Source organism: Oryx dammah, unplaced genomic scaffold, assembly GCF_014754425.2.
Source record: "Oryx dammah isolate SB20612 unplaced genomic scaffold, SCBI_Odam_1.1 HiC_scaffold_16, whole genome shotgun sequence".
Classification (NCBI taxonomy): Eukaryota; Metazoa; Chordata; class Mammalia; order Artiodactyla; family Bovidae; genus Oryx; species Oryx dammah.
The window spans coordinates 36,058,152-36,085,959 of record NW_024070200.1 but is presented as its reverse complement, the minus strand read 5'-3'; the positions used below and the strand labels follow the sequence as shown (position 1 = coordinate 36,085,959).

Sequence of the window (27,808 nt, the reverse complement as noted above, 5' to 3'; positions counted from 1 at the left end):
GGTACAGGGACAATTGAGGGAACCTGGAGTGCCCCAAACTGAAAAAGGGCCAGACACATGGAGGCTTAAGGGTGGGATCAAAGGAGCAGGTGGTGGGAAGGCAGGAGACTGGGGAAGATGAGCCAAAGGTCCAGTGCTAACCTGGGACCACGGTGGCACACAGGCCCAGTGCCAGGGTCCAGGGGCTCTGCAAGACCCACAACAATGTTTGTAGCCAGCTAGACAAAAAGTAGCAAAACACCAAAAAGCAAAAGAAAATAAAGATAAAATCAAAATGAATAAAATTTAATTAAATATCTACACGACAAGACATTGTCAAGTAATTAACTGAACCCAACTCAAGTAGGTATATATGAATGACCTTTAATGAGGAATGCAGGCAAAATTTCATACGAGTGATAGGATCAGGGATTCAGCTTCTAAAATTCAAAGTGCCAGGGGCCTGCCTCAAGTCTTCAAATGTGCCAGCCCCAAAACTTACATGCCTCCCTGGGGAAAGGAGGGTCCCAAGATTGATTTCAGATTACTTTTCTATTGGGTGGGTTAACAAGAAAGCAAAAGGGAAATTCAGGCCATTACAGGAAAATGAAGTGATGTTCCTTGCACATGTTCATTTGTAAATGGAGACCCTGAGTCACTGCAGACCTCGCTGTGCAAGGCTGCCCTCAGCCTCTTCATCCCTGGGGGTCTGGTGGGACTCACCCCACCCTCAAATTCCCTGCAGATTTCAGCAATTAGTTTGCCAGCCTCCTATTCTTTCACACCTCTGGAGCTAAGATCTGCCAACCCCTCTGGAGTTAATCAAGGTGACTTGAGGGAATGAGGCCAGAGAGCTGGGTTCAAGTCTATCCCCACCCCTGACCCACTGTGTGACCCTAGCCAGGTCACATCCTCTCTCGGGCCAAGCCTCAGTCTCTTTGTCTGTGAAATGGCATAACTGCCTACCAGGGCTGCCATGTGGACCAAGGAGGACTCAACTGTGTGAGACACTGCTTTTTAACAGACTAGACTGCACTGGGGTTTGACTAACCAAACAAAACCAAAGGGAAAAGGCTTTGCCAAAGCCCGGAGCGGGGTTTCACAATCAGCCCTTCTGAGCTATATCTGGGGGAGGTGAATTTTTATGCTTCCTCATGGTCTTTTTGCCAAGGCCTCACCATCTCCTCTTGCCCCAAGCAGCAGAGAGAGGGAGCAGAGCCGCAGTGGTGGGAAAGCAGGTTGGGGTGGGTTGGGGTGGGTGAGGGAGCCAAGCCAGCTTGGCTCCTGGAGGCCTGAGTCAGCGGGCGGGCAGGCAGGGCGGGCCCAGTCCTTGCAGGCTTGGGGAGGAGATGGTGCAGGAATGTTCCTCCCGCCCAGGCCTGGGACTTGCCCACCACATCCTGGCTCTTAGATGCGAGATGCCTGGAGCTTTGTTGAGTGGGTTCAGCCAGGGGACTTCAGAGGCAGCCTGGCCCCAGGGACTGCCTAGGAGTGGCCAAGGCCAGGCCACAGAGCCCACTGGGAACTGGTCTCTGACCCCAGAGCATACCCCATCCCCACTGGGTGATATAGCCAGTTTTCCCGTCTGTGCAACGAGGAATTGAACTTGGTGGTGTCAGATAATGAAGGATCCGGACGGGTTCCCCCAGGAGGTGATGCAGGCCGACTCTAAGAGCATCTGTGTGTGTGCACCTTCGCTATGTGCATGTGTGACTTTGTGGCCACGCATGACTTGAGTGTGTGTGCCACTGGATGAGTCCTGCGTGCACAGGACTATGGTGGGGCTATGAGTGACAAAGTGACTGAGACAGACAACACGCATGGGGTGTGGGCCCGTGTGGACGTGGCTGGGAATGTGTGACTGTTGCACTGTGGCTGGGAGTGCAGGCGTGTCAGCGTATGACCATCGTGTGTGTGTGTGGAGCCAGGTGTGACCTGTGTGCCCATGCACCTCTGAGCCCCTGGACCTGGGTGCAGGATCACAGAGCCATCCCCATTCTCCACCCCCATATGAGGCCACAAAGCAGACTCCTTCCCTGGGCTGGGCCAAGACAGGCTCGGGGTCCCTGCCCCCCACCTCCAAGTCCCGGTAGCTGCCCAGGGCAGAAAGAGAGGCCTTGTTTTCCACCCTCCTCCCAAGGGAGGAAACTGGAGGCAGCTGGGTCCAACTCAGTCTGGAACATCTGCCCGGCGTGTGACTGAGGCCAGCCAGTAGGCCCAGCCACTACCAGACTGGCCCCCACACACACTGGTCCCCCGGCCCTTGCTGAGAGAGGCTGGCCAGCCCAAATCAATCTCAAATTCCCCCAGCACCCCAACCCACACAGAAAGAAGGGCTGTGACATCCCTGCTTCCACCACACAGACATCCATCCCAGCCTAGAGACCTCAGAGGCTTGGCCCGTCCTTCCATTCCCTTAGCTCACATCTCGATACTTTTCCTACGTACAGCCCCTCCTGAGAAACGTGTCAGACTAAGCCCCCTCACCCTGAGGACGGAAGGTGTGGGAGGCAGCCACCCCTCTCAAGAGACACAAGAGGTGACGCTATTCCCAGGGCAGGAAGCGTGAACAAGGGGACTCTCCAGGCACTGGTGTTAAAAGCATTCCCATCACTCAACACAGATGAGCCCTGGGAAGCCCACCCCCTCACCCCCACTTCTCCCCATGGTCAGAGAGCTCACTGCAGAAGGCTGCCTAGAGGTTGAAGCTGAGAAGAGGTTAAGGGTGGGAAGGTCCTCAGATGGATTGGAAAATGAAAGAAGGAGGGCAGGGAGGAGAGAGGGGAAAATTCCACAGAAAGTCCCAAATCTGACCTAATTTTGACCCAGGGCCAGGGGCCCATTCCAGAAGTTCCTCTGAGGACGCTCTGCCCCAATCAGGGAGCCTCTGCTGCCTCTACCCGCTGTACCTGCCACCCCTTATTCCATCTCGTGGCTGTGAGCTCCCGCAGCCCCCAGCCTAGCCAAAGCCTTCCCCTGATGCCTGGACCCCAGCCGCTCTCCCTCCACCCAGTCTCCACTGCCCCCAAGAGACCCTCAGCCTCCCAGCCCTCCTCTTTCCTGTGTGCAAACAGATTCCTGTCCATCCTGCCTAGGACATACCCAAGGGAACAGCTTGGGAGTCCACCTCAGTTTCCAACCAGGAAGCCACTGCAGGGCTAGGCACCCTGGACTGGACAGCCCGGGGAAGGACACAGGGTCTGAGTCCCACCCCCTCTCCTGGACTGCGCTTTCCTGGGGGCAAGGCTGGGATATGCCCTCCTGGAGAGACGAACCCCCTGTCTAGACTGTCCCTTCCTCATGCGACCCTCAGTCCTGGATCACAGAGCAGCAGAGCCAAACCCCTGGCAGGACTCCACCCGTTTGAGAAAAGAGGAGAGTGAGGTCCCGGAAGGGTCTGCATTGAGCTGGGGTCCATGGCCACCCAGAGGTCCCCAGCTAGCCCCGACCACCAGCACGGCCCTCCCCCCACCAACTTTTGAGGTTCTGGAGTGAATGCTGTGCCCATCACGACCTCAGAACCTGGTCCAGCTGCTCCCAGGGACAACTAGGGCTCCACCCTTCCCTCCACCCTCATCCCCCGCCCCAGGATCCAAATAAGGAGTCATACTTTTGTTATCTTAATTGGAAAAGGTTTATCAAGAAAACAAGAAAGAATGAAGATTGAAGCAGCAGCAGCCAGAAATAGCCATGACCTCCTGGGAAGGCCAGCAGTAGCATCTGTCAGTTTCTGACCATACTCTGACCTGGGGGTGTGGGAAGAGCCCCCTTGAGGATGTAAACGTGAGTGGGAGACAGCACAATCCCACCAGGACCTGGATGGCATCACAGTGAGCCTGGTGATGGTCAGATGGGCCCGGGATCCCTGGGGCGACGGGTAAGCTGGCCCCTGGGAGCCGGAGGTCCAAGCCTGCCAGGAGTGTGACAGCTATGGCTGGTGAACTCAAATACCCAGTAACCTGTGGATGTCCCCTCCAGGCAGGTACCACCAAAATCCTGGGGTCTGTGGCTTGTCTCAGCACCTTGAGCCCAGGGCAAAGGTGGTCCCCTAGCCAGGGGGTGAGGGGGCTCAGCTGGTGAAGGGGGAGTCGGGAGGGAGTTGGCCTGCAGCCCCTCCTGCGGGGTGGGGAGGGGAGCGGGGCAGGGACAGGGGCCTGGGAGCCAGGCTGATCCCCACCCTCTGTCACACAAGGGGACACACCAAGGTGCCCAGACTTGCTGGGGAAAGACAAAGGAGAGGAGAAGAGGTGTTTCTAGGCCCCCACAGCTTGTCCAGGCTGCTCTCCTCCGAATGCCTTCCCAGTCCACTGTCCCCACTCACTGTCTGGCAGGTCCTTGTCATCTTTCAAGACATACTGCTCACATGTCACCTGCTCCATGGAGTTATCCCTGAACGGCAGAACAAGTGGTCCCTTCTGCAAGCTTCCAGAAGCCCATTCCTTACCATCGATCATTCGGTATTGCCCCCGCCTGTTTCTGCGTCTGACCCCTACCTCAACTGGGGACAAGAGCAGGCGTGTCACAGCCTGGATGCCCAGTGTCTGACCGCAGCAGGCCCGCGCATCTGCTGAACGAATGAGGGGGAAGTGCCCAGGTGGGCGTGTGCTATAGGCTCCAGGGGAAGCTAAGACGCTGGCCTGGCCTCAGGTGACTGACCAGCAGCCCAGGCCTGGGCCTGGAGGGCTCCTGGCCCGGCTCTCATCCCTGCTGTGCCCCTAGCTCTAAGGGGTGGGGGACTTTCCCAGGGATATTCATGACTCCTCCAAAGGCCACCCCCAACTCCCCGCCCTCCAGGCACTGCTGGTGTGGGAAGGCCCCGGGGGCGGGGTGAGGGCCTGGGCCAAGCGGTCAGAGGCTGTCATACATGCGCAGCGTCTTCTCCAGCTGCTGGCCGACCCGCTGGTAGAACAGGATCTGCTGGCGCAGGTAGTTCTGCATCATGTGCTTGAAGTCGAGCTCGCGGCGCTGGTGGAAGTGGTTCATCTCGGCCTGCAGGGCAAAGCCCACCACGCGGCAGCGCCGGCGAATGCCGTCAGCCTCCTCCTGCGCCATGCGGCCCTCGTCACTCATGCGCTGGCTCTCCTTCACCTTGGCGAAGGCGCCTGGCACAGGCAGAGCGGAGGTCAAGGGCAGTTAGGGCTCTGGTCTCTCCCATTAGCTCCCTAACCCTGCCCTGAGACCCTTCAAGGGCAGACAGTAACCTCATTGGCTCAACTCAGGCCCCCCTCCTGGACTCCAGACCCATGGTCCAGCCACTTGATGTCTCCACCAGGATGTCCCCCGAACCCTCACCTTCAGCATGTCCTAAGCCAGATGTACCATCTTCCCTCCAAATCTGAGGCTACACCAGCAGCACACACCTGACTGGTCACAGCCCTGCTAGCTGTACTGACTTCTACAACCAGGCTGTCCCTATCCACCACAGGCCTCATCAGCCCTCATGCTGGTTCCCCATTCAGCTCAGATATCAACTTCTCCAGGAAGCCTTCTGGGCAGTCCCACTGCATCAGGGGCCTCGCCTGCTCCCAGGTGTCCTGGGCTTCCCTCTACCACAGCTCTTACCTCTCTGTGGTTTTTCTGACTGCATCCCTCCAGGTATGAGCTCAGTGTCTCTAGCACCTAGAACAAAGCCTAGCCCACGCAGATTCTGACATGTGTCTGATAAACTGATTCAATCTCACTGGACTGCTGCAACAGGCCCCCCACGGATCTCCCCACTTCAGTCCCAACCTCTGAGAGGTTCTCCATAGCACCTGAAGAGCAGCCAAGTTGACTCCAGGTCTCCCCTGGCTTCCTTCTGGCCTGCAGAGCAAGGTCCCCCATTCTCCTGGCCTGGGAGGCCCTCTGGGAGTTGACCCCTGCACCTGTTCCGCACTGACCCCATATTCATCAAATGCACCCTTTCTCTCCTACCTCCCTATCTCTGCCTCCCGGATCCTTTTGCATAATTCAAGGCTCCGATCAGGTGCCACTCCCACAAGGAGCATCCTTCTTCCTGCCCCCATCACACTGCTGATTCTAAAACAGAGGCTGAAAGGCCACCTGGAGTTTTCCTTTGTGTGTGTCTCTCACATATAGGCTCTGCTCCCTCCTCACCCCAGTCCCCAGGCGACTAGAGGAGGCCATTGTCATAACCAGGTGACAGATGGGGAGTCAGGGGATGAATCCGCAGAAGGGACCCAATTTGGAAGAACCTGAGTGAATCAACAAGCAATTGGTGAAAGGGTTTCAGTTCTGAATTAACAAGCACTTGACTGATTCTGCGCTGAAGCCAGTGGGCAGTTGCTGAGCCAGGGAGGCAATGTGCCTGTGCCTGGCAGGCATTCCTCACAGGGCTGTAGGGAATCCACAGTGTGAAGAAGAGTATGGAGGTGGGCAGGCTTGGCACAGAGGACAGCATGCTCCTGGAGCGCTTCAAAAGCACCCACCGCACATGAGTAACAGGCTTGTTTTTAATGCTTCCCACCTCTTACTTAAGGGGGAGCCTCTCAGGGACCTTTGAAACGTAATCTGTTTACTCTCAAGTTGTTCAATGCATTCAGGACACATTTACTGAGCGTTTACTATGTGCTGGAAATAACCCTGCCTTTAGAAGCAGTACCCACAGAAGACGGCAAGTGTGTGGCTAATCGGCAAATAGTGGCATTTCGGGCAGGCCGACTCACATTTGCAACACTTCCAGGACTGCTCACACAGCACCCAAAAGAACTCCACAGTGCCCAGCTCCCAGCCCACTCAGTCCTTTCAGCACCTTCCTTGAACCACCTCTTCTTGCCTCTTGTTCCATCCTTATTGATTCATTCAGATTCTTCCAAATTGGGTCCCTTCCCCAGGTTGATCGCCCGGACCTGGGCAGAAGGAGAAGGATTGACTGTGGGACCAAGATGAGACACGCCCTGAGAGGCTTCAGAACTGGAGCAGCCTTAGAGGACAGCTGTCCAGCTCCTACCCCCATGGCCACCTTCACCTCCACCATCACGCCGGTACTCTTCAGAGGAAACTCTGGCCCTGGTGGGAAAGGACTTGTCCAGGGCCTCCCAGCCTCCTTCCTGCCCACAAAGTGCGGGATATCTGGCCCCGAGGGAGCCTGCAGAGCAGGAGTGGACACCACTGCTACTGCAGGGAGCCCAGGCCAAGTCCTCCAGGCACATACATGGGGCGTCCAGACAATGCACTCAGGAATCGGAGAAGGTCCCCAGGGGTAGAAAGAACTAGAAGAAGAAAGGTAGAAAATAGCTAGACAAAGAAACTAGAGTTAGGCTTCAGCAAAGGAAACATACCGGCCTGGATTCCACCTTCCTGAGAAAGTCTGGGTGTGGTGGGGATGGACCTGCATTTAAGAAGCTATTGAAGGCCTTAAATAGCCCATGGACTTAGGCTTCCCTGGTGGCTCAAATGGTAAAGAATCTACCTGCAACGCGGGAGACCTAGGTTCGATCCCTGGGTTGGGAAGATCCCCTGGAGAAGGGAATGGTTACCCACTCCAGTATTCTTGCCTGGAGAATCCCATGGACAGAGGAGTCTGGTGGATTACAAAGTCACAAAGTGTCAGACCTGATTGAGCGACTAAGCACAATCCCATGGCCTTAGAGGGAGGAAACTGAGGCCCAGATAATAGGAATGAATCTATTGCAATTGCCAGGTATCCACAGACAGGCAGGGAGCCAGGGATTGGGGGGCAAAGGCTATGGGGGCCAGGGGAGGCCCCACCCTGCTCTCTGTCACCCTCCACCCTGTGACTCAGATGTGGAAGTGGTACCAGCTAACACTAACGCATCCCAGAGACAAACCGGGAGTCAGGGCTTGGGCCAGTCCCCCCTTACCCCACCACATTCCACCTAGGACTCACCCTGAGCTGAGGACCCTGGGCACCTCCTGCCCTGGCAGTTGTCCTATAGACCGGATCCCAGAAACAGGGACGGGAAGGTTGGAGTTGCAGATCCCCAGGGTCTCAGGCATATTCCCTAAACTCCCGCATGAATCCATCTTGTCCCTACCCTAGGTTGAGGGCAGGAGGTCTGGGTCCTAGTCCACTGTGTCACCTCCAACAAGGACTGCACGTCTCCTCACTGTCCAAGGACAAGTTGGACTACATATGATGCTGCTGACAGCTGCTCAGGGCAGTATAGCACTTTAGAGTTTCCACATCAGTAAAATGGGATAATGATGGTCCCTGCCTTCTAGTTAGAGCAGAGGTTTAATTGAACTAACACATTTAAAGTACTTAGGATGGAACTCCAGGAGCTCCAAGATAGGAGCTCCAGATGCGTTGTGCAGCTAGGTGCAAACTGCTTTTCAGTCACAGCCAAGACCCAGCTGGTGGTGGCTCGGGGCCATACGATTCTTTGTTCATGGGAGCCTAGGAGGGGAGGCAGAAGGAGAGCTTGGTAATGGCCTAGAGCACAGAGGCTAGACCTACCTATTCCCCCAGGGTAGAACTTGGTCCTGCAAGGGCCACTTTGCCTTGGCCAACCTGTGAGCACCATGACCTCTACATGCGTGCTGTGTGGTCCAGGTCCTGCCTCCAGTCCACAGAGGATGCCAGCTGAGTTGGTGCGAGAGCACCCAACTCCCTCCCTGGTCCTTCCCCTTCTGGCTCGTCTACCCCAGGCACCCACCCCTTAGGGAGCCCCTGCTCCCATCTGTCTGGCACAGTGGCTACAACCTGGCTGTGGAGTTAGAGACACTGGGGCTCCAGTTCCTACTCTGGTCATCAGCCCACCTCACTGCCCCTCATCTGGGAATGGAGGGACCCACACTGACATCTGTGGTTTGTGATGAGTCTTAGGACAGAGTCCTGCCCTGGCTGGCTCTCAGGCAGGGGCCCTGGACAGTCACTGCTTCCCCTCGCTGTCCCAGATTAACTATTATCAAGGCTCGCTTCCCACCCCCCCGCCACAAGATTGCCCTGGTTTGGGCGATAAATCACATGGTTACCCTTCTCCCTACAGGAGAAACCCCTGGACTGAGCTCCAGGGACTGGGCTGGTGGGCAGACAAGGCTGGTGAGCTTCACCTCCGCACCAAATGGGTTCCATGGCCCATTTTCCTAAGCTTTTTCAGGGGAGGAAACTCAATCAGGGTCACCTCAAAGACAACATTTGTCCAAATTCTGGTCTCCTAAACCCTACCAGGCCTCCTGTCTCCTTCCTTCCAAAGCCTCTCCCACATGCTCACCGTGTTTTAGAGTGTATGAACAGGCTGACAGCATCCTGGGCACCCAGGGCCCAACTTTCCTGCTCCTCCCTCTGTGAAAGGTCTCTATCCACAGGGCCACCATGGGACTTCTCCCCCCAGCAGGCTGTGGCTCCCCAAAGCCTGCCCAATTCTGTCTCAGCCAGAGTCAAGCCCCATTCCCTAACCACTGTAGTAGCTGCCCCACACAGGGCTGGGAGTGGTGGTACAGAGCCTAGAAAGTAGAATAGTAAGCCCCAAAGCCCTTGGCCGAATGGGGAGGGGTCCTCTGGTTAAGGGAAGGTAGGTGTGGCCTCTGTCTGAGGTTGAATACATCACCCACAGAGGGCCACTGGCCCCTCATCTTAGCCTCCAGTGGAAACTCAGAAGTGGCCTCTCAGCTCTGTGCCCCTGATCCACGGCCAGAAAGGCCAGACTGCCTTTATCCCTCCTACTCTAATGGGAGCCTGGGAGCCCTGAGTCCAGGGTTGCCTTCCTGTTCCCAGCTCTGCCCTGGGTGGAGGGTCCCTAGCCACGCACGTGAGCAGCTGTTTCATCACTGCCCCTGCTCACCTTTCTCCTGCTGCCCACACAGGAACACGCCATCTGAGGAGCTGGTTGAACCAGCTTTCCCAGGCTCTAGTACAGCAGTGAGCATGGCTCTACTTCCGCACAAGGCGACACCTGCCCCAGTGGGCCAGCCACCACCCCTGCCCTGTCCCTCCCCAGAACTCAGAGCCGAAACTAAGGCATCGTTCTGTCCTCAACCAGACATTCCCCAGGACACTCTCCCCCACCCCACCCCCTTGAAGGCCTGAGAGCTCACAGTGTCCACTCTGTGTTACAGACTGAGGAACTAATGCCCAGAGAGAGGAAGGCACTGCCCAGGGACACACAGCAAATTGGGGGCAGAGCCAGGACCAGAACTCAGGTCATGTCTCCTGAAGCTGAAAGAAGGGAAGGAGGAAGAGAGGAATGTGGAGAAGGAAAAAAAAAAAAGCAGAGAGGAGAAGGAGGAAGAAGAGACAGTAAGGGGAGACAAGAGTCTGGAAGCTGGAGAAATTCTAGAAGTGAACCTCTTAAAGATGGTTGGATGGCATCACAGACTCAATGGACATGAGTCTGAGCAAACTTGGGGAAATAGAGGACAGGCAAGCCCGGCATGCTGCAGTCCATGGGGTCGCGAAGAAGCGGACACGAGTTAGTGACTGAACAGCAACAAAGGGGAACAAAGCTGGTTTACTACCAGCGACCAAGGCAGGGCGGTGATGTTTGCTGTCCCCCAGGCTCAGCGCAGAGCCGGCTTCCTGGCCCCGCCCAGAGGAAAACTCTCCACCAAGCCAGGCCTGACCTCAGGGCTCAGGGGCCTGGGAGCCAGCCCCACGCCCTGCAGACGTTCTTCCTGAGTTACCAAGCAGCCCTGGGGAGGACCACACCTCCCTCCTGCCCTGCCTGCAGTCCGCAAGACTCAGCCACCTGCCGGGTCAGCTCCTGACTCAGTGCTCAGGCAAGAAGAGAAGCCAGGCTCATGAAGGGGGAATCGGATGGACCATGTGGGCAGTGACCTGGACCCCCGGTTTCTCCTTCAGCCCAGTCCGGGTGCCCCTCGGTGACCCGGCTATGAGTCACTTCCCTGGCAGTTCCTTGACAGCTCCACAGTAACAGGGACCCATCCTGTCCCTCCCCTAGGGAGGAGACCGTGAGAACTGAACACACGACTGAGCTTGGGAGGTGGCCAAAATGCATGTGTCCTTGGGGAGGTACAAAAGGAAGGGACAGTCCCAGCTAGGCCAAGGACTCCTTGTGCAGCCACCCTTCTGTGGACACAGCTTCTTCATCTGCAAAATGGGGACAGCCAACCCTCCTGAACACAGATAGGGAGGAAGCTCACAGATAGGATGTGCAGCCATGAGAACAGTCTCTGAAGTTGCAAAGGCAGGGAGGTGAGCTGGTGACAAGCGGGAAGATAGGCTACGCTCTGTGCTCTCATTATCTGGGTCTGTGCCCATGTCCCCCACAAGCCTGTGGGCTCCTCAAGGGCAAGGCCTGGGCCCTGATCAGCTCCGGGTTCCCAGAACCCAGCCTAATAACTTGGAGGACTCAATGTATAATGGGTAGACGAGTAAATGAGACAGAAACAGAGAAAATAAAAGAATGAATGAGTGAGTGAGTGAATGAATGAACAGACAAGAAGGTAAACAGTGAACTCCATGAGGACAGGGACCAGACCTGCCCATAAATATCCCTGTACCTAGAATAGCGCCTGTCATCTGCTAGGTGCTCAACACCCTTGCTGAATGAGCAGATGAGACAGCGACCGAAAGACTAGCTGAGCCGCTCTGCTCCATCTGGGCCATCCTCATAGCCCCTGTGCCCTGCAGAGCGCAGACGCCGTCAGGGTCTCCAGCCCACACGGGCTCTTACCTTTCTGCAGGTGGATGATGTCGGGGAAGTTGGAGAGCAAGCCCTGGTAGAGAGACAGTGTGTCGAGCATCCGGAAGAGGTCATTCTTGGGCTGCTCGGCGAACATTTCACCAACCATTTCATAGGTTCGGCCCGTGTGAGAGATGGCGCTGTTGAGGGCCTCAGAGCTGAAGGGGGGATCCATCTGGAAGGCATGGCTGATGGCCTGGAAGGCATTGCCCAGCTTCTGGAATTCCTTGCGGAAGCCCCCTACATGCTTGCGCACCAGCTCCGAGGCCACCGTGCTGAGCTGCAGGACACTGTCATCCATCTTCTTGCTGAAAGCTTTGAAGGCGTCTACGCGGTCCTCCACGTCCTGCAGGTCCTGGTGCTCTATGGGGATCTGGAAGGTGAGCAGGAAGCTGGCGCCCACCATCTCGTCCTTCTCGGCCCGGCGCTTGCCCATCTTCCACTGCTTGTCATCCAGGCAGCTGAGGAAATGCTGGAAACCCTCGTACTGGGACAGCACAGGGTGGCTGGTCATGTGGTCCATCCAGAGGATGAGCCGCCGCTTCCGCTTCTCAATAAAGTCCTCCTCAAAGCGACCTGTGGCCTGCTTCTCCGGGAGATGGGGCACCGAGATGACAGTGAATTTGTGCAGCAGGCGGTTGTAGAGCCAGTCGAAATGTTTGTAGCGCCGGTAGACAGGTGAGCTGGCGTGGGTGGGTGTGAGCTTGTAGGAGATGTAGCTTTTGATGCCCTTGAATTTGGTCTGTTTGGTGGGGTCCTCCACGGAGCATGAAAACGGATGGGGGTTGGCCTTCCATTGCGGGCCGTGAGGGCCCATCTCAATGGAGTATGTCTCAGCGATCTTGGCCATCATGGGCACGTCACCCAGGATGAAGGCCTCCACGCCAGAGCGCACGAAGCACGAGAAGCGGTTGAGGTTGCGCCCCACCACGCTGCCTCGCTTGGCAGATGCCAGGCTGTCCTGCCGCTCCAGGGGTGGCTTGGGCCGGAAGGCCATGTGTTGGCTGGGGTAGGCACCAGGGTAGGAGAGGTTGAGCGGAGGATGCCCGTTGGTGCCCAGCCCACCGGCCCGTGGCTCCTCCACCACCGTACATCCATCATCCCAGTCATCCCAGTCATCGTCATCGTCCTCCTCGAAACTACCCTGGTTTGACAGAAAGCCACTGCCGCCGCCACTCCTGGAAGTGTTGGAGCTGTCATACAGGCTAACCTGGGTGCCCAGAGAGCCTGCGGGGCTGCTGGAGTAGTCGGCATGGTTGGAGCCGGTGTCAGAACGGAGGATCTCCACGTAAGAGGCAGGGAAGAGCCCGGTCTCCCCACGGCTGTTCTGGCCCTGCAGCCATCCATCCAGCGAGGTCTCGCTGAAGATGACCAAGTCCTCGTCCTGCCAGATGCTGATCTCCTCCTTGTTCTCGCTGCGGAAGTCATAGAGGGCTCGCCCTTTAAGTGCCATGTCTGGACCGGTGGTAGAGAATGATGAGGAGAGTCCTGCCCAGAACTGAGGACACTTGTTAGGGTGTCCGAGGATGCACGAGCAACTCAAGGCTGGCCACAGCCCTCAGTCTCTCAGCCCTTACTGCGGGGTCTGAGCACCCACAGAAGGTATCCAGCCTCCTCTCTTCAAAGCAATGTCCACGGCTCAGAATCGGCCCTACCAGGTCTGCCCGCACATTCCTGTGAGTCGAGAGGGCTCATGTCCCTGGTCTTCCTCTCTTCCTTCCGCAGCCCCTGCAGGGGAGAGTCTCTCCTCCTCCCACTCCTAGAAGAAAAGTCAAGTGACTCGGAGAAAACCAGCCCTGAGCAGGCAAGAATTCGACACTCTCCGCTGGAACAATGTTCTAAAATAGAAGAGAATCACTTGGAAACCACCGTCCCAGAAACTCCGGTAGCTCTGGCTCCCAGATCCTTCTGGCTCCTCCAGCCTGGGCCTTGGGAGGCTCTCACATTCCTCTGCAGATCTCCTTCCTCCTTCCTCCTCCTCTTCCTGGGCCACTGGGTTTTCAAAAATCCAGAAAATCCAAGAGGGGCAAGGAGAAAAGCGGCAGCCTCCTGAATCGAATCCAGGGGTGGATGTGTCCGGCTTCACGACAAGCCAGGCCGGGAAAACAAGGACTGAGGCTTACACAACAGGCCGGCCAACTCTGCGACCCGGCGGCCCGGCCCGGCCCCCAGCCCTCAGCCGGCTTGGGTGCCCTCTCCCCGCCCCCAGGCGGCCAGCCCCAACCCGGGGGAAAGGAGGGGACGCGACGAGGCGCTCGGGCGACTCCTGGCCACTAGCTGAGTGGCCTCTTTTGTTTGCCTAATTCCTCAGCAGTTTCTGAGCCTGAAGATGACCCTGATCTGAGTCCAAGGACCCTCGTCCAAAGGTAATCTCCTTGGTAACCGGCCCCGGCGCGCTGGACGTAGACCCCCACCCCCACCCCTCGCGTGCACGCACACACTCAACAGGAGTTTGGAAAGTGAGCTTGGAGAGCTGATGGTGCGGCCGGCCGTCTGTCCCGCCGTCTGTCCGTCCGTCCTCCGCTCTGCCCTGCGGGATCCCCTCGGTGGGCGGCGGCCTGAGCCCCGAGCCCGCGTTCTTCTCTAGCGATCGCGGCTCCTCGGCGCCGCCAGCGAGAAGCCAGATCCAAAACAACAGAAAAAAAAAGGCGATTCCGGGAGGTGGCGTCCCGAGGAAGGAGGGAATAGCCGGCGGGGGCACGGGGAGGTGGGGTTGAGGGGTGGGGAGAGGGAGGGAGAAGGAAAAGCAGGCTGGGGAATTGGGCAAACTCCGCGGCACTTCCTTGCGTCCTGGCTGGCCAGGGACGGCCCGGCTCCGCCCTCCCGCGGGCTTGGGACGCAGCAGCCTGGCTCCCGCCTACTCCTCTCTTTTCTCCTGTGGCGGGCGCCTTCACTCACTCGCGGGGCGATCGGGATGCGAGAGCAAGGAGACGATCGGTCGCGGACGAGAGGCAGCCTCCGGGGCCAGACCCTAGGGCAGCTGCACCCCCGCAGCCCGTCCGCGCTCTCAGGGAGACACCTCACGCCCCGAGGGGCTCAAGCGCCGCGCGGGGGAGCTCTCCAGCCACCGCCTCGCCTCCCGGGCTCCGTCACCCTCTTGCCTTTTCCGTGACGCAAGTGAGGAAAACTCTGAAAGTTTGCCACGTGCGGGGCTACGAGGAGAACGCCAGAGCCGGGACCCGGGAGGTGGAGGAAGGGTGCGCGGAAACCCGCAGACCCCCGCTCCCGCTTCCCCGCCCCGCCACCGCTCCGGCGGGACGCCGCCGTGGCGCCGCCTGGGGATTGTTTTCTGGAGGGGGCCCCAGAGCCAGCGGTGCCCTCATGGAAAAAGCTTGAGCAGGCTGGGATACAGGCCGCTGCGGGTCCTAGTACCCTAGACGGACAGGGCCAGGAGAACCCCTGTCCTGGGCGACTCCCTCCGGGGAGAAAGACAAGACTGTACATCTGCAGTGACGGGTAACAAGAGTAGGCACGACCAGGTTCCGCCGTGCTTTGAGCGGCGGCTGGCGGAGACCGGTGTCTCGTCTCTGCTAACACCATGGGGACGAGAGGAATGGTCGGGCTGGGGCTCTGGGAAGAGGTAAAGGGTACTTGACCCTGGTCATTGATTCTGCCAGACATTGTGCTGGGCACTGGTGATCAGGGTACCAGAAGGTAGTGGGGGTGCCTGCCCTGGAGAGTTTACAGTCTACCCTCTTGCCTTATAATAAGAGCTGGCACATTGAAAGAGACCCTGATCCTGGGAAAGATTGAGGACAGAAGGAGAATGAGACGGTTTGATGACATTACCGACATTACCGACTCAATGAACATGAGTTTGAGCAAACTCCAGGAGATAGTGAAGGACAGGGAAGCCTGGCATTCTGCAGTTCCTGGTGTACCAAAGAGCTGGACACGCCTGAGCGACCTAACAACTCTTGTCCTCTGTTCCTTCATTCTGTCTTTGTCTCATTCATTTGATCATGCACTCAAGGAAACATTAACTGAGTATTCTGTACCAGGCCTCCTGGGCTACAAAGAGGAATAAGGCATTGTCCTCACCTACCGGAAGTTCAGATGGATCAGGAAAATAAAGCGATGTGCCATGAAATGTGACTGGAAGGGCACCTATCCCAACCTGGGTTGAGCAAGGATCAAGGAACACTTCCTGGAGGAGGAGTGTCAACTACAATTTGGCACTTGCCATCTACCTATCTAACTCTGCTAAGTCATTTCAGTCGTGTCCAACTCTGTGTGACCCCATAGACGGCAGCACACCTGGCTCCCCCGTCCCTGGGATTCTCCAGGCAAGAACACTGGAGTGGGCTGCCATTTCCTTCTCCAATGCATGAAAGTGAAAAGTCAAAGTGAAGTTGCTCAGTCGTGTCTGACCCTCAGCAACCCCATGGACTGCAGCCTTCCAGGCTCTTCACCCATGGGATTCTCCAGGCAAGAGTACTGGAGTAGGGTGCCATTGCCTTCTCCGTATCTAACTCTATAAGGATTAAAGCATGTGCTGCTGCAGCACTGACCCTCAACACCCCTGAAGGAGTTCAGGGTGGAAAGCAGAAATGAGGCACTCTGTGCTCAGGGACAAACTGGCACGACAGGTCTTCAGATAGATATTCTCGGGAGCTGATTTTATGAGCCCAATTCTTGTATCTCCTCATATTAAGAAAAGCACTAAAACTAAAATCCTTAATGCTGATTAACAGAAGCTTCACAAGACTAGCAGAAACTTCTACAAAAAATATTTGCTTGATTACAATGTACTCCCCCTTTACCAAAATCACATATATACTGTCCTCCCCCCAATCCCTACCTCTGTGGAACAGTTTCTCAGAGCTATCTGAGGTGCTGTCTCCCAGGCTACAATCTGCGTTTTGCCCCAGATAAAACTTAACTTGCAACTCTCATTTTGTGCAATTTTTTTAAGTCAACAGGAGGTACCTAAGATGAACAAAGACTTCAGCCCCTACTCCCCTTCCTGGCTATGCCCTGAGCCTTGTCTACCTCCTCTAACTAGAACCTCCTTCCCCCTCATGCTCATACTTCCCACTTGTTGTAGATTAACTGGCACAAGGTGGTGCTGTAAAGGTGGGCACCTTGGGCTATTGTTTTATTTTGCTTTTCTCTTTTGGCGGCTTAGCATGCAGGATCTTAGTTCCCCAACCAGGAATAGAATCCATGCCCCCTGCACTAGAAACACGAGCCCTAACCCCTAAACTGCCAGGGAATTCCCCACCTTGAGTTGTTTTGAAGGGTGTAATTTGCAGGCTTCTGGCTCCAAAAGCCAATTTCACTGGTTCAGTGAGTAGATCCAATGCCCCACACAGAGCTGGCATTTGACCAGAATAAAGGTTTATGTGCAAACCCCAAAAGCCCAGGTATTACTTTGCAAAGAGAAATTCAACTGTCCAGGCACACCTGAATTTATGCATCAATAGACCAAGGGAATTTGAGCTGCTCCCTGGGAAGCCCAGTTACCAGAAGTTGAGTCCAGTGAAACTGAATGCCCCAGGATGGGAAGAACCAATGGTTCTCTCAGCCAAGAAACCTTGAGGTCTGGTCCCCTCAACCATAGGTGCAGCCTTGATTCTGAGGACTCAGTTCAGCCTAGGATCGCCAGGACCAGAGCCTGAATATGTTTCCCACAACTGCTTTTGGGACACCCCTTTTCTATGATCTCTCTTCCATTTGATGAACCTCTCTCCAAACTTGGTTTAACAGAAGCATCTACTCCCTTAGTGCTTGTTGAGTGTTGCTGCTGCTACTGCTAAGTCGCTTCAGTCATGTCTGACTCTGTGCGGACCCCATAGATGGCAGCCCACCAGGCTCCCCGATCCCTGGGATTCTCCAGGCAAGAACACTGGAGTGGGTTGCCATTTCCTTCTCCAGTGCATGAAAGGGAAAAGTGAAAGTGAAGTCGCTCCGTCGTGTCCGACTCTTAGCGACCCCTTGGACTACAGCCTACCAGGCTCCTCCATCCATGGGATTTTCCAGGTAAGAGTACCGGAGTCAGGTGCCATTCTCCTGTTGAGTGCTAGACTGTTGAAAACATTTTACCTTTATTCAGTTCAGTTCAGTCACTCAGTCGTGTCCGACTCCTTGCGACCCCGTGAATTGCAGCACACCAGGACTCCCTGTCCACCACCAACTCCCAGAGTTTACTCGAACTCATGTCCATCGAGTCGGTGATACCATCCAGCCATCTCATCCTGTCATCCCCTTCTCCTCCTGCCCCCAATCCCTCCCAGCATCAGAGTCTTTTCCAATGAGTCAACTCTTCTCATTAGGTGGCCAAAGTACTGGAGTTTCAGCTTCAGCATCAGTCCTTCCAATGAACACCCAGGGCTGATCTCCTTTAGAATGGACTGGTTGGATCTCCTTGCAGTCCAAGGGACTCTCAAGAGTCTTCTCCAACACCACAGTTCAAAAGCATCAATTCTTCGGCCCTCAGCTTTCTTCACAGTCCAACTCTCACATCCATACATGACCACTGGAAAAACCATAGCCTTGACTAGACAGACCTTTGTTGGCAAAGTAATGTCTGTGCTTTTTAATATGCTGTCTAGGTTGGTCATAACTTTCCTTCCAAGGAGTAAGTGTCTTTTAATTTCATGGCTGCAGTCACCATCTGCAGTGATTTTGGAGCCCCCCAAAATAAAGTCTGACACTGTTTCCACAGTTTCCCTATCTATTTGCCATGAAGTGATGAGACCAGATGTCATGATCTTAGTTTTCTGAATGTTGAGCTTTAAGCCAACTTTTTCACTCTCCTCTTTCACTTTCATCAAGAGGCTTTTTAGTTCCTCTTCACTTTCTGCCATAAGGGCGGTGTCATCTGCATATCTGAGGTTATTGATATTTCTCCCGGCAATCTTGATTCCATCTTGTGCTTCTTCCAGCCCAGTGTTTCTCATGATGTACTCTGCTGCTGCTGCTGCTGCTGCTGCTGCTAAGTCGCTTCAGTCATTGTCTGACTCTGTGCGACCCCATAGACGGCAGCCCACCAGGCTCCCCCGTCCCTGGGATTCTCCAGGCAAGAGTACTGGAGTGGATTGCCATTTCCTTTTCCAATGCATGAAAGTGAAAAGTGAAAGTGAAGTTGCTCAGTCATGTCTGACTCTTCATGATCCCATGGACTGCAGCCTACCAGGCTCCTCCATCCATGGGATTTTCCAGGCAAGAGTACTGGAGTGGGTGCCATCACCTTCTCCGATGTACTCTGCATATAAGTTAAACAAGCAGGGTGACAATATACAGTCCTGACATACTTCTTTTCCTATTTGGAACCAGTCTGTTGTTCCGTGTCCAGTTCTAACTGTTGCTTCCTGACAATCGATGGGATTTCTATTCACCCTACTAGTTGTTGTTCAGTCGCTCAGTTGTGTCCAACTCTTTGTGACCCCATCGACTGCAGCATGCCAGGCTTCCCTGTCCTTCACTGTCTCCCAGCATTTGCTCAAACTCATGTCCATTGAGTCGATGATGCCACCCAACCATCTCATCCTCTGTCACTCCCTTCTCCTCCTGCCCTCAGTCTTTCCCAGCATCAGGGTCTTTTCCAATGAGTTGGCTCTTTACATCAGGTGGCCAAAGCATTGGAGCTTCAGTATCAGTCCTTCCAGTGAATATTCAGGGTTAATTTCCTATAGGATTGACTGGTTTCATCACCTCGCTGTCCAAAGGATTCTCAAGAATCTTCTCCAACACCACCGTTTGAAAGTATCTCCAGCACTTAACCTAAGCCCTAGCTAACCCCACCCCTCAGAGGGGCCCCCGCCACCACCTTGATGGTCTTTAGTTGGTTCCCAAATGCTTCAGTCACATATTGATAATTTTATTTATTTTGGCTGTGCTGGGTCTTTGTTGCTGCACGCAGGCTTTCTCTAGCTACAGCTAGTGGGGCTACTCTCTAGTTGTGGTGCACAAGCTTCTAGAGTGGTTGCAGTGGCTTCTCTTGTGGAGTACTGGCTCTAGAGCACAGGCTTAATAGTTGTGGTACACGGGCTTAGTTGCTCCATGGCATGTGGGATCTTCCCAGATTAGGGATCAAACCTGTAACTCCTGCATTGGCAGGTGGATTCTTTACCACTGAGCCACCGGGGAAGCCCAAGTCACATATGTATACACATTTACACCTTAGATTTACTTCCGTATGTTGAGGGAGGAAGTGGTTTCTGTCTCACAGTGGCCACCCTGTTTTCAGGTTCATGAGGAAAGCTCACTCTTAAGCTTCACAGAGATTTCCAGAACCTATATTTTCTATTCTCAACTCTCTTCAAACCTATGGGTAACAGGACCCACAGTTACTATTCTCAGGCAACTGCACTAACCTTTGTGGTTTCCCCACACCCTGCCCATTCCTTTGGGAAATTTTTAATTAAATTCTCCTCATGTTATTCTAATTGGAGTGTATTCTCTCTTTCCTGCTGGGACCCTGACTCAGACACAGGAAACAGCATCCATCCCCCATCCCAGCTTTCTTCCTTTAGAAAAGGAATAAGCAAGGGAGAACTATGGCCAGTGGTTTCCAGGCTGATTCCGCTGGCGACTAGCATGGTAGACACACTGGACTATTACTACAGAAATGCTTTCAAGAGATGATGAAGGTCTGGGGAGAAGTAAATTTGGGATTTTATGGGGGTAGAACAGACTGGAATGACAACCAACAAGATGTCGATACTGAAGGAAGAGTCAATGCACACCTTTAAAAAATAGGTTCTTGACTCCACTTCCCTCCCAACAACTACTCCCCTCCGCACCTCACCTCTGCTTTTTTTTTTTTTTTTTGGCTGCATCAGGTCTTACCTGTGGCATGCAGGATCTTTGTTATGGCATGTTATGGGCTCCAGAGTGCAAGGGCTCTGAAGTTGCTGCTTGTAGCCTTAGCTGCCCGGGACACATAAGATCTTAGTTCCCTGACCAGGGATCGAATTCGTGCCCCCAGCATTGCAAGGCAGATTCTTAACTACTGGACCATCTAGGAAGTCCCTTTATCTGCTCACCTTTGCAGCAAATTCCTCAAAATAGCCATCTCTAACAGCTGCTTCCAACATTTTTCCTCCCTTTCTCTTCTTAAACCCCTCTAGCCATTCTTTCAATCTCACACTCCACTGACACCCTTATCAGCCATCAATGACCTAATGGTTATTCTCAGCCCTTCTCTTGTACTTAGGCTCTCTGTAGAGAGACCAGGTTGATCACTCCTTCCTTTGACCAGGTTGATCACTCCTTCCCCCTGGATACACTTTCTTCATTTGCACTGGCCAGCCATACTCTCCTGGTTTCCCTTCTACTACACTGGTTCGTCCACTTCTCTCCAATAATTCTGTTTTGTTTTGTTTTCCGGGGTGGGGGGGGATAATTTTTATTTTACATCTTTTTTACAAATTCATCGAAGAAGCATGCAATGCTGCCAGCACTGGATGCAATCCTGGGCCACAGGTCTGCACAATCCTTTGCAACTGGTCCTATAACAGCAGAACCTTTCATCCTGCCTTTACTGTTTACTATGTGCTCAGTTGCTCAGTCGTGTCCGACTATTTGTGACCACATGAACTGTAGCCCGCCAAGCTCCTCTGTCTGTGCACAGACAGAATACTGCAGTGGACTGCCATTTCCTCCTCCAGGGATTGTTTACTCTGACCCCTGCATTATCTTCAGAATAAAGAAACACACCATCTTTTCTCCTGTATGAGTTTCATTGTCAAATTACCATCACTGGATGTACGCTCTTTCTCAGCTCTGATTTTCCTTTCTTGATTGCGGCCATCACCATGTCACCCACACCAGCAGCAGAAGTCTATTCAGTCATTCGTTGATTGCCTTCACAGAGATGGTATACAGATTTTTGGCTCCTGTGTTGTCAGCACAGTTGATCGTGGCTCCATCCGGAAGACCCAAGGAAATCCAGAATTTCGCACCTTGCTTCGACATCTTGAATGCCGGAAAGGGAGAAAAAGTCAATAATTCTTGACACCAGATTGCCTACTAGTAGCGTGGTCCTCTTGTCTTTTTCTATTTTCACTTCTTTGACAATTTCACCCAGACTCATGGCTTCAAACACCATCTTTCTGCCAATAATATCCAAAATTTTAAATCTTCAGCCCAGGCCTTTCTCTGGGCTGATACCAAACTGAGGGAACTCCCTGGTGGTCCAGAGGTTAGGACTTGATGTTTCCATTGCAGGGGGCATAAGTTCTATCCCTGGTTGGGGAACTAAGATCCTGCATACCTTGAGGTTTGGCAAAAAAGAAAAATAAAAAATAAAACCTCAGACTTACCAGACTTACAAGTCATTCTCCTTGCCATCTCTCTTTGCATGTCTAGTAGACATCTCCAACCCAACATGTCCAAAGCTGAATTTCTAATCTTGCCACCCAAATATGTTCTATTTGGCAATATCCCCCATCTCAGGTAATGAGTACTTTCTGCCACTTGCTTAGGTCCAAAACTGGAGCCATCCTTTGACCTTTCTCCTTATTCTGGAACTCCTCTCTCATTGGCATCTCACAACTGCTTTCCTGGTCCCAGCTACCACCCTTCTCACCTGCATCACTACAACTTCCTAATGGCCTCTATGTTTCCACCTCTGCCTCCTGACAGTCTGTTCTCAACATAGCAGTCAGAGTGGTTCTTTTAAAACGTTTAAGTTAGATGTCAGTTCTCAGTTCAAAACCCTCCAGTGTCCTCATCTCACTCAACCTAAAAACCAAAGACCTTAAGAGAGCCTGTGGCGCCTCTGTTATCTGAGCCCCCTTTCCTCACTTACTAGCCCACTCTGCTCCAGCCAAGATGGCTTTGTTATTCCTCTTCTGAGATGCCAGGCACATTTCTATCTTAAGGCATTTGTACTCACTGCTTCCTCTTCTTGAAATACTCTTCCTCTAGATATCCACATGGCTAACCCACCATGAAATATTACCTTCTCAGTAAGACCTACCTTCACATGCCCTGTTTAAAATTACGGCCCATCCTCACCCCAAGCTCTCCTATATCCTGCTCAATTTTGTTTCATGACACTTATCACCTGCCAACAAATATAATTTACTTATTTATTATGTTTATTGTCTGGGGAGAAGGGAATTAACCAAGAGTCCTCCCGCACACACTGAACAAAGGCTGAAGATGGAAGGGAGTGAGGCTGGGGGAATATGAAGTGTGGGGATGAAGTGCAAACTGGGAAAAGATATTTGCACACCATAGATAACTAGCTAAGGATTACTATCTAGAATATACAAAGAACACCTTCAAATAAAGTAGAAAAACAAACAAACAATCTGTATGTTTCCTATTGCAGCTGCAACAAATTACCACAAACTTAGTGGCTTAAAACAACACAGATTTATTCTTTCACTGTGTTCGAGACCAGAAAACCAAACTGGATCTCATTGGGCTCAAATCAAGGTGTCAGCAAGGGCCATGTTCCTCGTGAAGGCTCTAGGTAAAAAATCCATTTCTTTGCCTTTTCCAGCTTCTAGAGGTTGCCCACATTCCTCTGCTCCTAGCTCCCAATCATCCTCAAAGTCAGAAATCATACCTCAGACTTCTGCATGCATCATATCTCCCTGACTCTTCTGCCTCCCTCTTTCACTTCTGAGGACACTTGTGATTAATGAGACTGACTCAGTTAATCCAGGACAATGTCATTGTCTCAAGATCCTTAATTAAATCACATCTGCAAAATCCCTTTTCTCCTATAAGGTGACATTCACAGGCTCTGGGTGGACATCTTGGGAGAGGGGTCGCTATTCTACCTACCCCACAAACCAATAGAAAAATACACAAAGAGGCATTCCACAGAGGAAGAAACATATATGAAACCTTTATTCATCAGGAAATGTAAATTAAAATCACAGTAAAATACCATCACACACTTATCAGATTCACAAATATTTAAAAAGTCTACCAATCAAGCACTGTCAAGAATGAGGAGCAAAGGGAACTCTCATGTAGTGACAAAGGAAAATAAATTGGTACAGCCCCTTTGGAAAACAATTTGACAATAGCTAGTAAAGCTGAGCATGCACTTTACATGTTCACGCATCCTTTGCTGCTGCTGCTGCTGCTGCTAAGTCGCTTCAGTCGTGTCCAACTCTTAGCGACCCCATGGACTGCGGCCTACCAGGCTCCTCCGCCCGTGGGATTTTCCAGGCAAGAGTGCTGGAGTCGGGTGCCATCGCCTTCTCCGCACGCATCCTTTACAACTCAGTAATTCAAGATGTATGCTAGAAGCTACTGCATAGGTGCAACAGGAAACCTATAGGAACGTAGCACTGCTAAAAAACAGTGACTCCAAAAAAAAAAAAAAATCCAACAGGAGATGGATTAATAAATTGGATAGAACCAAACAATGTTTTTTCTAGTAGTCATATATGGATGTGAGAGTTGGACCATAAAGAAGGCTGAGCACTGAAGAATTGATGCTTTCAAACTGTGATGCTAGAGAAGACTCTTGAGAGTCCCTTGGACTGCAAGGAGATCAAACCAGTCAATTCTAAAGGAAATCAACCCTGAATATTAATTGGAAGGACTGATGCTGAAGCTCCAATACTTTGGCCACCTTATTCGAAGAGCCAACTCATTGGGAAAGACGCTGATGCTAGGAAGGCAGGAGGAGAAGGGAACAATAGACTATGAGATGATTTGATGGCATCATCAACTCAATGGACATGAGTTTAAGCACACTCAAGGAGATAGTGAAGGACAGGGAAGCCTGGCATCTGTGGCGCTGCAGAGTCAGACACAACTGAGCAAGTGAACAACAACAAAACAATGGAATATAATGCAGCAGTTTTTTAAAAGCAACTGCAGCTATATATAAAAAAATTCCATATGTGATATCATCTAAGTAACACTTCTCAAATATCATGCACGCAAATTAGCTGGGGATCTGGTTAAATGAAGATTCTGATCCTGTAAAAATTCTGCATTTTCAACAGCTCTCTGCTGTTCCATGGGCTATGCTTCAAGTAAGAAAATTCTCAGTATACTTAGGGATGCATAAAATGATAAAACTGTTTTTCTTTTTAAACAAAAGGCAAAGATAAACACTAAATTCAGGAGAGCAGATATTTTTACCTCTGACTGGGAGAGTGGTTGAATAGGTCCTGGTGATGCTTTCTTAAACTGGCTGTTGGGTCCACAAGCATTCTTGTATCTCACATATGTTACATATAGTATCGCCCATATCAAATATTATATCTTTAAAAAACAATGAAAAGCGTACAAAAATAAAATTATAGGCAAAGAAGCTAGGTGGCGTCAAAGTCTTGGGTAAATAAAGAAGTTAGTTCTGTTAGCGCTACACTAAACTAAAACAGATACAATTTGCAGAAAAAGTGTTGTCAGTTCACTAACTACTCCAGAAATCCAACCTGTCAGGCTAATTCCTTTCAGCCCGGATTAAAGAGGCAGGATTTGTACTATCCAAGTTTTTCAAATTTACTGGATTTTATGAATCACCTGGCATTCTTGTTAACAATACAGATTTTCAAGTGACTCCTTTGTAGATCCTGATTCTGGGCGTGCAGAAGTAGCCTGGGAATCAGTACTGAATAGGTTCAGTGGCTTCAAGCTCCAATTGGTAGGGTGAAAAAGCTCCACCCGCCTCGTAAATGGACTTGCGGTTAGTAGGCCGTGGGGATACCCGATCAGCCCCTGTCGGCTCCGAGAAGCCCCAACACGGTGGGAGGACAGCCCCTCCCCACCCCAACCCGCGCCAAGGTCAGTTAGCACAGTAAATCCATATTAACGCGGCGGTCACCCCTCTTTCCCGGAACTATCCTCTTTAGCTCTTCTGGAAGAGGCTCTCCAGAGAGGCCCTGAATGACAGAAACCTAAACGAGAGGAAATAATTATGGTACTGGGTAACTTAAAACAGCGCAGACTCGCCTAGGAAGCCGCCCCTCCCATCCCAGGCCTCTCCAGGCGTTGCTCCCCCTGCCTCCCTCAGAGAACGCGGAGAAGAAACGCGAGATACGAACACGGGGCGTGGCCTCACCCTGACCAATGGAAATGGGAGGCCTGGCCCTGAGTCTTCCTTTCATTGGCGCAGGGTCCCCAAGGCGGCCGGGTCTAGCAGTACTGAGGCGGAAGTCGCGCGGCAGCTGGAATGCGCGTTGAGCCTCTGGTCCGGCAACGTTTGGGCCGCCATCATGGTGCGGAAGCTTAAGTTTCACGAGCAGAAGCTGCTCAAGCAGGTGGACTTTCTGAACTGGGAGGTCACAGATCACAACCTGCATGAGCTACGCGTATTGCGGCGTTATCGGCTGCAGCGGCGCGAGGACTATACGCGCTACAACCAGCTGAGCCGTGCTGTGCGCGAGTTGGCCCGGCGCCTGCGCGATCTCCCGGAGCGCGACCCGTTTCGCGTGCGCTCCTCGGCCGCGCTGCTGGATAAGCTGTATGCTCTCGGCCTAGTGCCCACGCGGGGATCGCTGGAGCTCTGCGATTTCGTCACGGCCTCGTCCTTTTGCCGCCGCCGCCTGCCTACTGTGCTGCTTAAGCTGCGCATGGCGCAGCACCTCCAGGCCGCCGTGGCATTCGTGGAGCAGGGCCACGTGCGCGTGGGCCCCGACGTGGTCACCGACCCCGCCTTCCTTGTCACGCGAAGCATGGAGGACTTTGTCACCTGGGTTGATTCGTCCAAGATCAAGCGGCACGTGCTGGAGTACAATGAGGAGCGTGACGACTTCGATTTGGACGCCTAGCGGATCCCCCCTCGCCAGGACTCCATGGGGAAGCTGAGACACAAGCCTGAGAGTCTGTGAAGGCGCGTCTCCCCAAGAGTGTATCGGCTAGTCGTCGGTTCTTAAGAACTTGCCTCCTCAGCCACAGGCTACGCACGGAGCCAAAGGGTACGCCCTTTTCCACGAAATTTTCTTAGCCTTCGGACAATTGGTAATTCAGTGACTGCCATAAGAAACAATGGGAAGCGGTTTTGTGCTGCACTGGGGAATTGTTTTGTTCTCGTACCTGAAACATTGCGGTGTGAATGCAAGGACTTGGGATCGGGGAGGACCTACCCCCTCCCCCAGCTTTCGTTTCATTTTCTTATAACAGGACAGTGTGGTTTAATTTATTTAACTCGAATCCTTGCTCTTGTTCGTGATTAAACTGTGTCAAATGTCGTAGAGGTTGGTCTCAAGTTTTCATAAAATAGATGAGATTTTAGTATTCAGAGTTCTTTCTCTTGTTTAAAGAAATGCTCTCCTAATGTCAATAAATGGCCTAACTGCTTTTAAGTCTGGGTTTGTCATATAGGGTCGCATCTATAGGTCTCCCTGAATTCAGGAACCCACAGAAGAATAGTGACGGCAGGGAGCTGCCTGTGGGTGAGACCTGCCCTGGGCTCCACGTGTGGAGGTTGCAGGATGTTGTACAGGGCTGAGCAGATTTGTCAGTTTACTGATCCCTTCCTCAGAATGAGTGTTTTGGCAGAACTCTTCCCCACAGGACTTCCTGTTGCTATTCCAGCCTCAGGAAATACCATATTAGAGGGCTGAAGTGTTTGCTTGCCTAAGGAAATAATCACCCTGTAGCTTGTCTATCTAGCTGTTAGAAGTAGCCCAGGAGGGTCTTGGAAAATTCTTAGGAGTGGAGCCCTCGGGAGGCTCCAGGGCTGCCTGCCCAGAGCAGCAGCTGCACAGCTACTATCCATCACAGCCCGCCATCACTACCTGCCCAGCCTTTAATTTAGAGAAAGGTTAGTTGCCCAATTAGAGTGGCTTTATTGAGGGACACAAAGGATGGATTGGGAGTCAGGGAGCCTAGCCTGATGACAATGGAAGAACATGAAGGGAGAGGATCTGTTCTAATGCAGCCAGCTCACTGGAAGGAAGACTACCGCCTTTACTCAGTACCACTACAAGGGAAATAACAGAATGCCAAGACCAGTGGGTTGCTTTTACCTGAACCATCTCCATTTCCCCAGGTGTAAGGCAACATTTGGCGAAGAAACAAGAGAAAGTGACACTGGAGATGACAATAATAGCAAATGCTTCTACTGTATGTCATACACTTAGTGCATTACATATCTTAATCCATTTAATCCAACAATTCAATGATGTGGGGAGCCCAGTTCTCTACTTTTCAAATAAGGGAACTGAGGCAGAGATGGGTCAAACTACCCCAGATTGCATAGCCAAAGTGGTGGAGCTGAAATGCTTCTTTTAAGAGTCAGAACTGCCATATGACCCAGTAATCCCACTGCTGGCCATACACACCGAGGAAACCAG

General features: G+C 52.7%; 3 protein-coding genes across 3 annotated transcripts in view; 2 read left to right on the top strand and 1 right to left on the bottom strand.

The window, feature by feature from the left end:
* Positions 1 to 269: 269 nt before the first annotated feature.
* SNX33 (sorting nexin 33) lies at positions 270 to 14,249 on the bottom strand. The gene is made up of 2 exons (XM_040257275.1): positions 11,577 to 14,249; positions 270 to 5,081 (listed from the first exon to the last, which is right to left on the bottom strand). The coding sequence occupies exons 1-2, from the start codon at positions 13,036 to 13,038 to the stop codon at positions 4,828 to 4,830; spliced, it is 1,716 nt and encodes a 571-aa protein (XP_040113209.1). The 5' UTR covers positions 13,039 to 14,249; the 3' UTR covers positions 270 to 4,827.
* Positions 13,843 to 26,817, top strand: IMP3 (IMP U3 small nucleolar ribonucleoprotein 3). The gene is made up of 2 exons (XM_040257305.1): positions 13,843 to 13,951; positions 25,627 to 26,817. The coding sequence occupies exon 2, from the start codon at positions 25,727 to 25,729 to the stop codon at positions 26,279 to 26,281; it is 555 nt and encodes a 184-aa protein (XP_040113239.1). The 5' UTR covers positions 13,843 to 13,951; positions 25,627 to 25,726; the 3' UTR covers positions 26,282 to 26,817.
* Positions 13,872 to 27,808, top strand: part of SNUPN (snurportin 1) — a 44,709-nt gene continuing 30,772 nt past the window's right edge. Inside the window, exon 1 of the mRNA XM_040257289.1 lies at positions 13,872 to 13,951. The gene's annotated coding sequence lies outside the window, so the exon portion shown is untranslated. The remainder of the gene's footprint in view (positions 13,952 to 27,808) is intronic.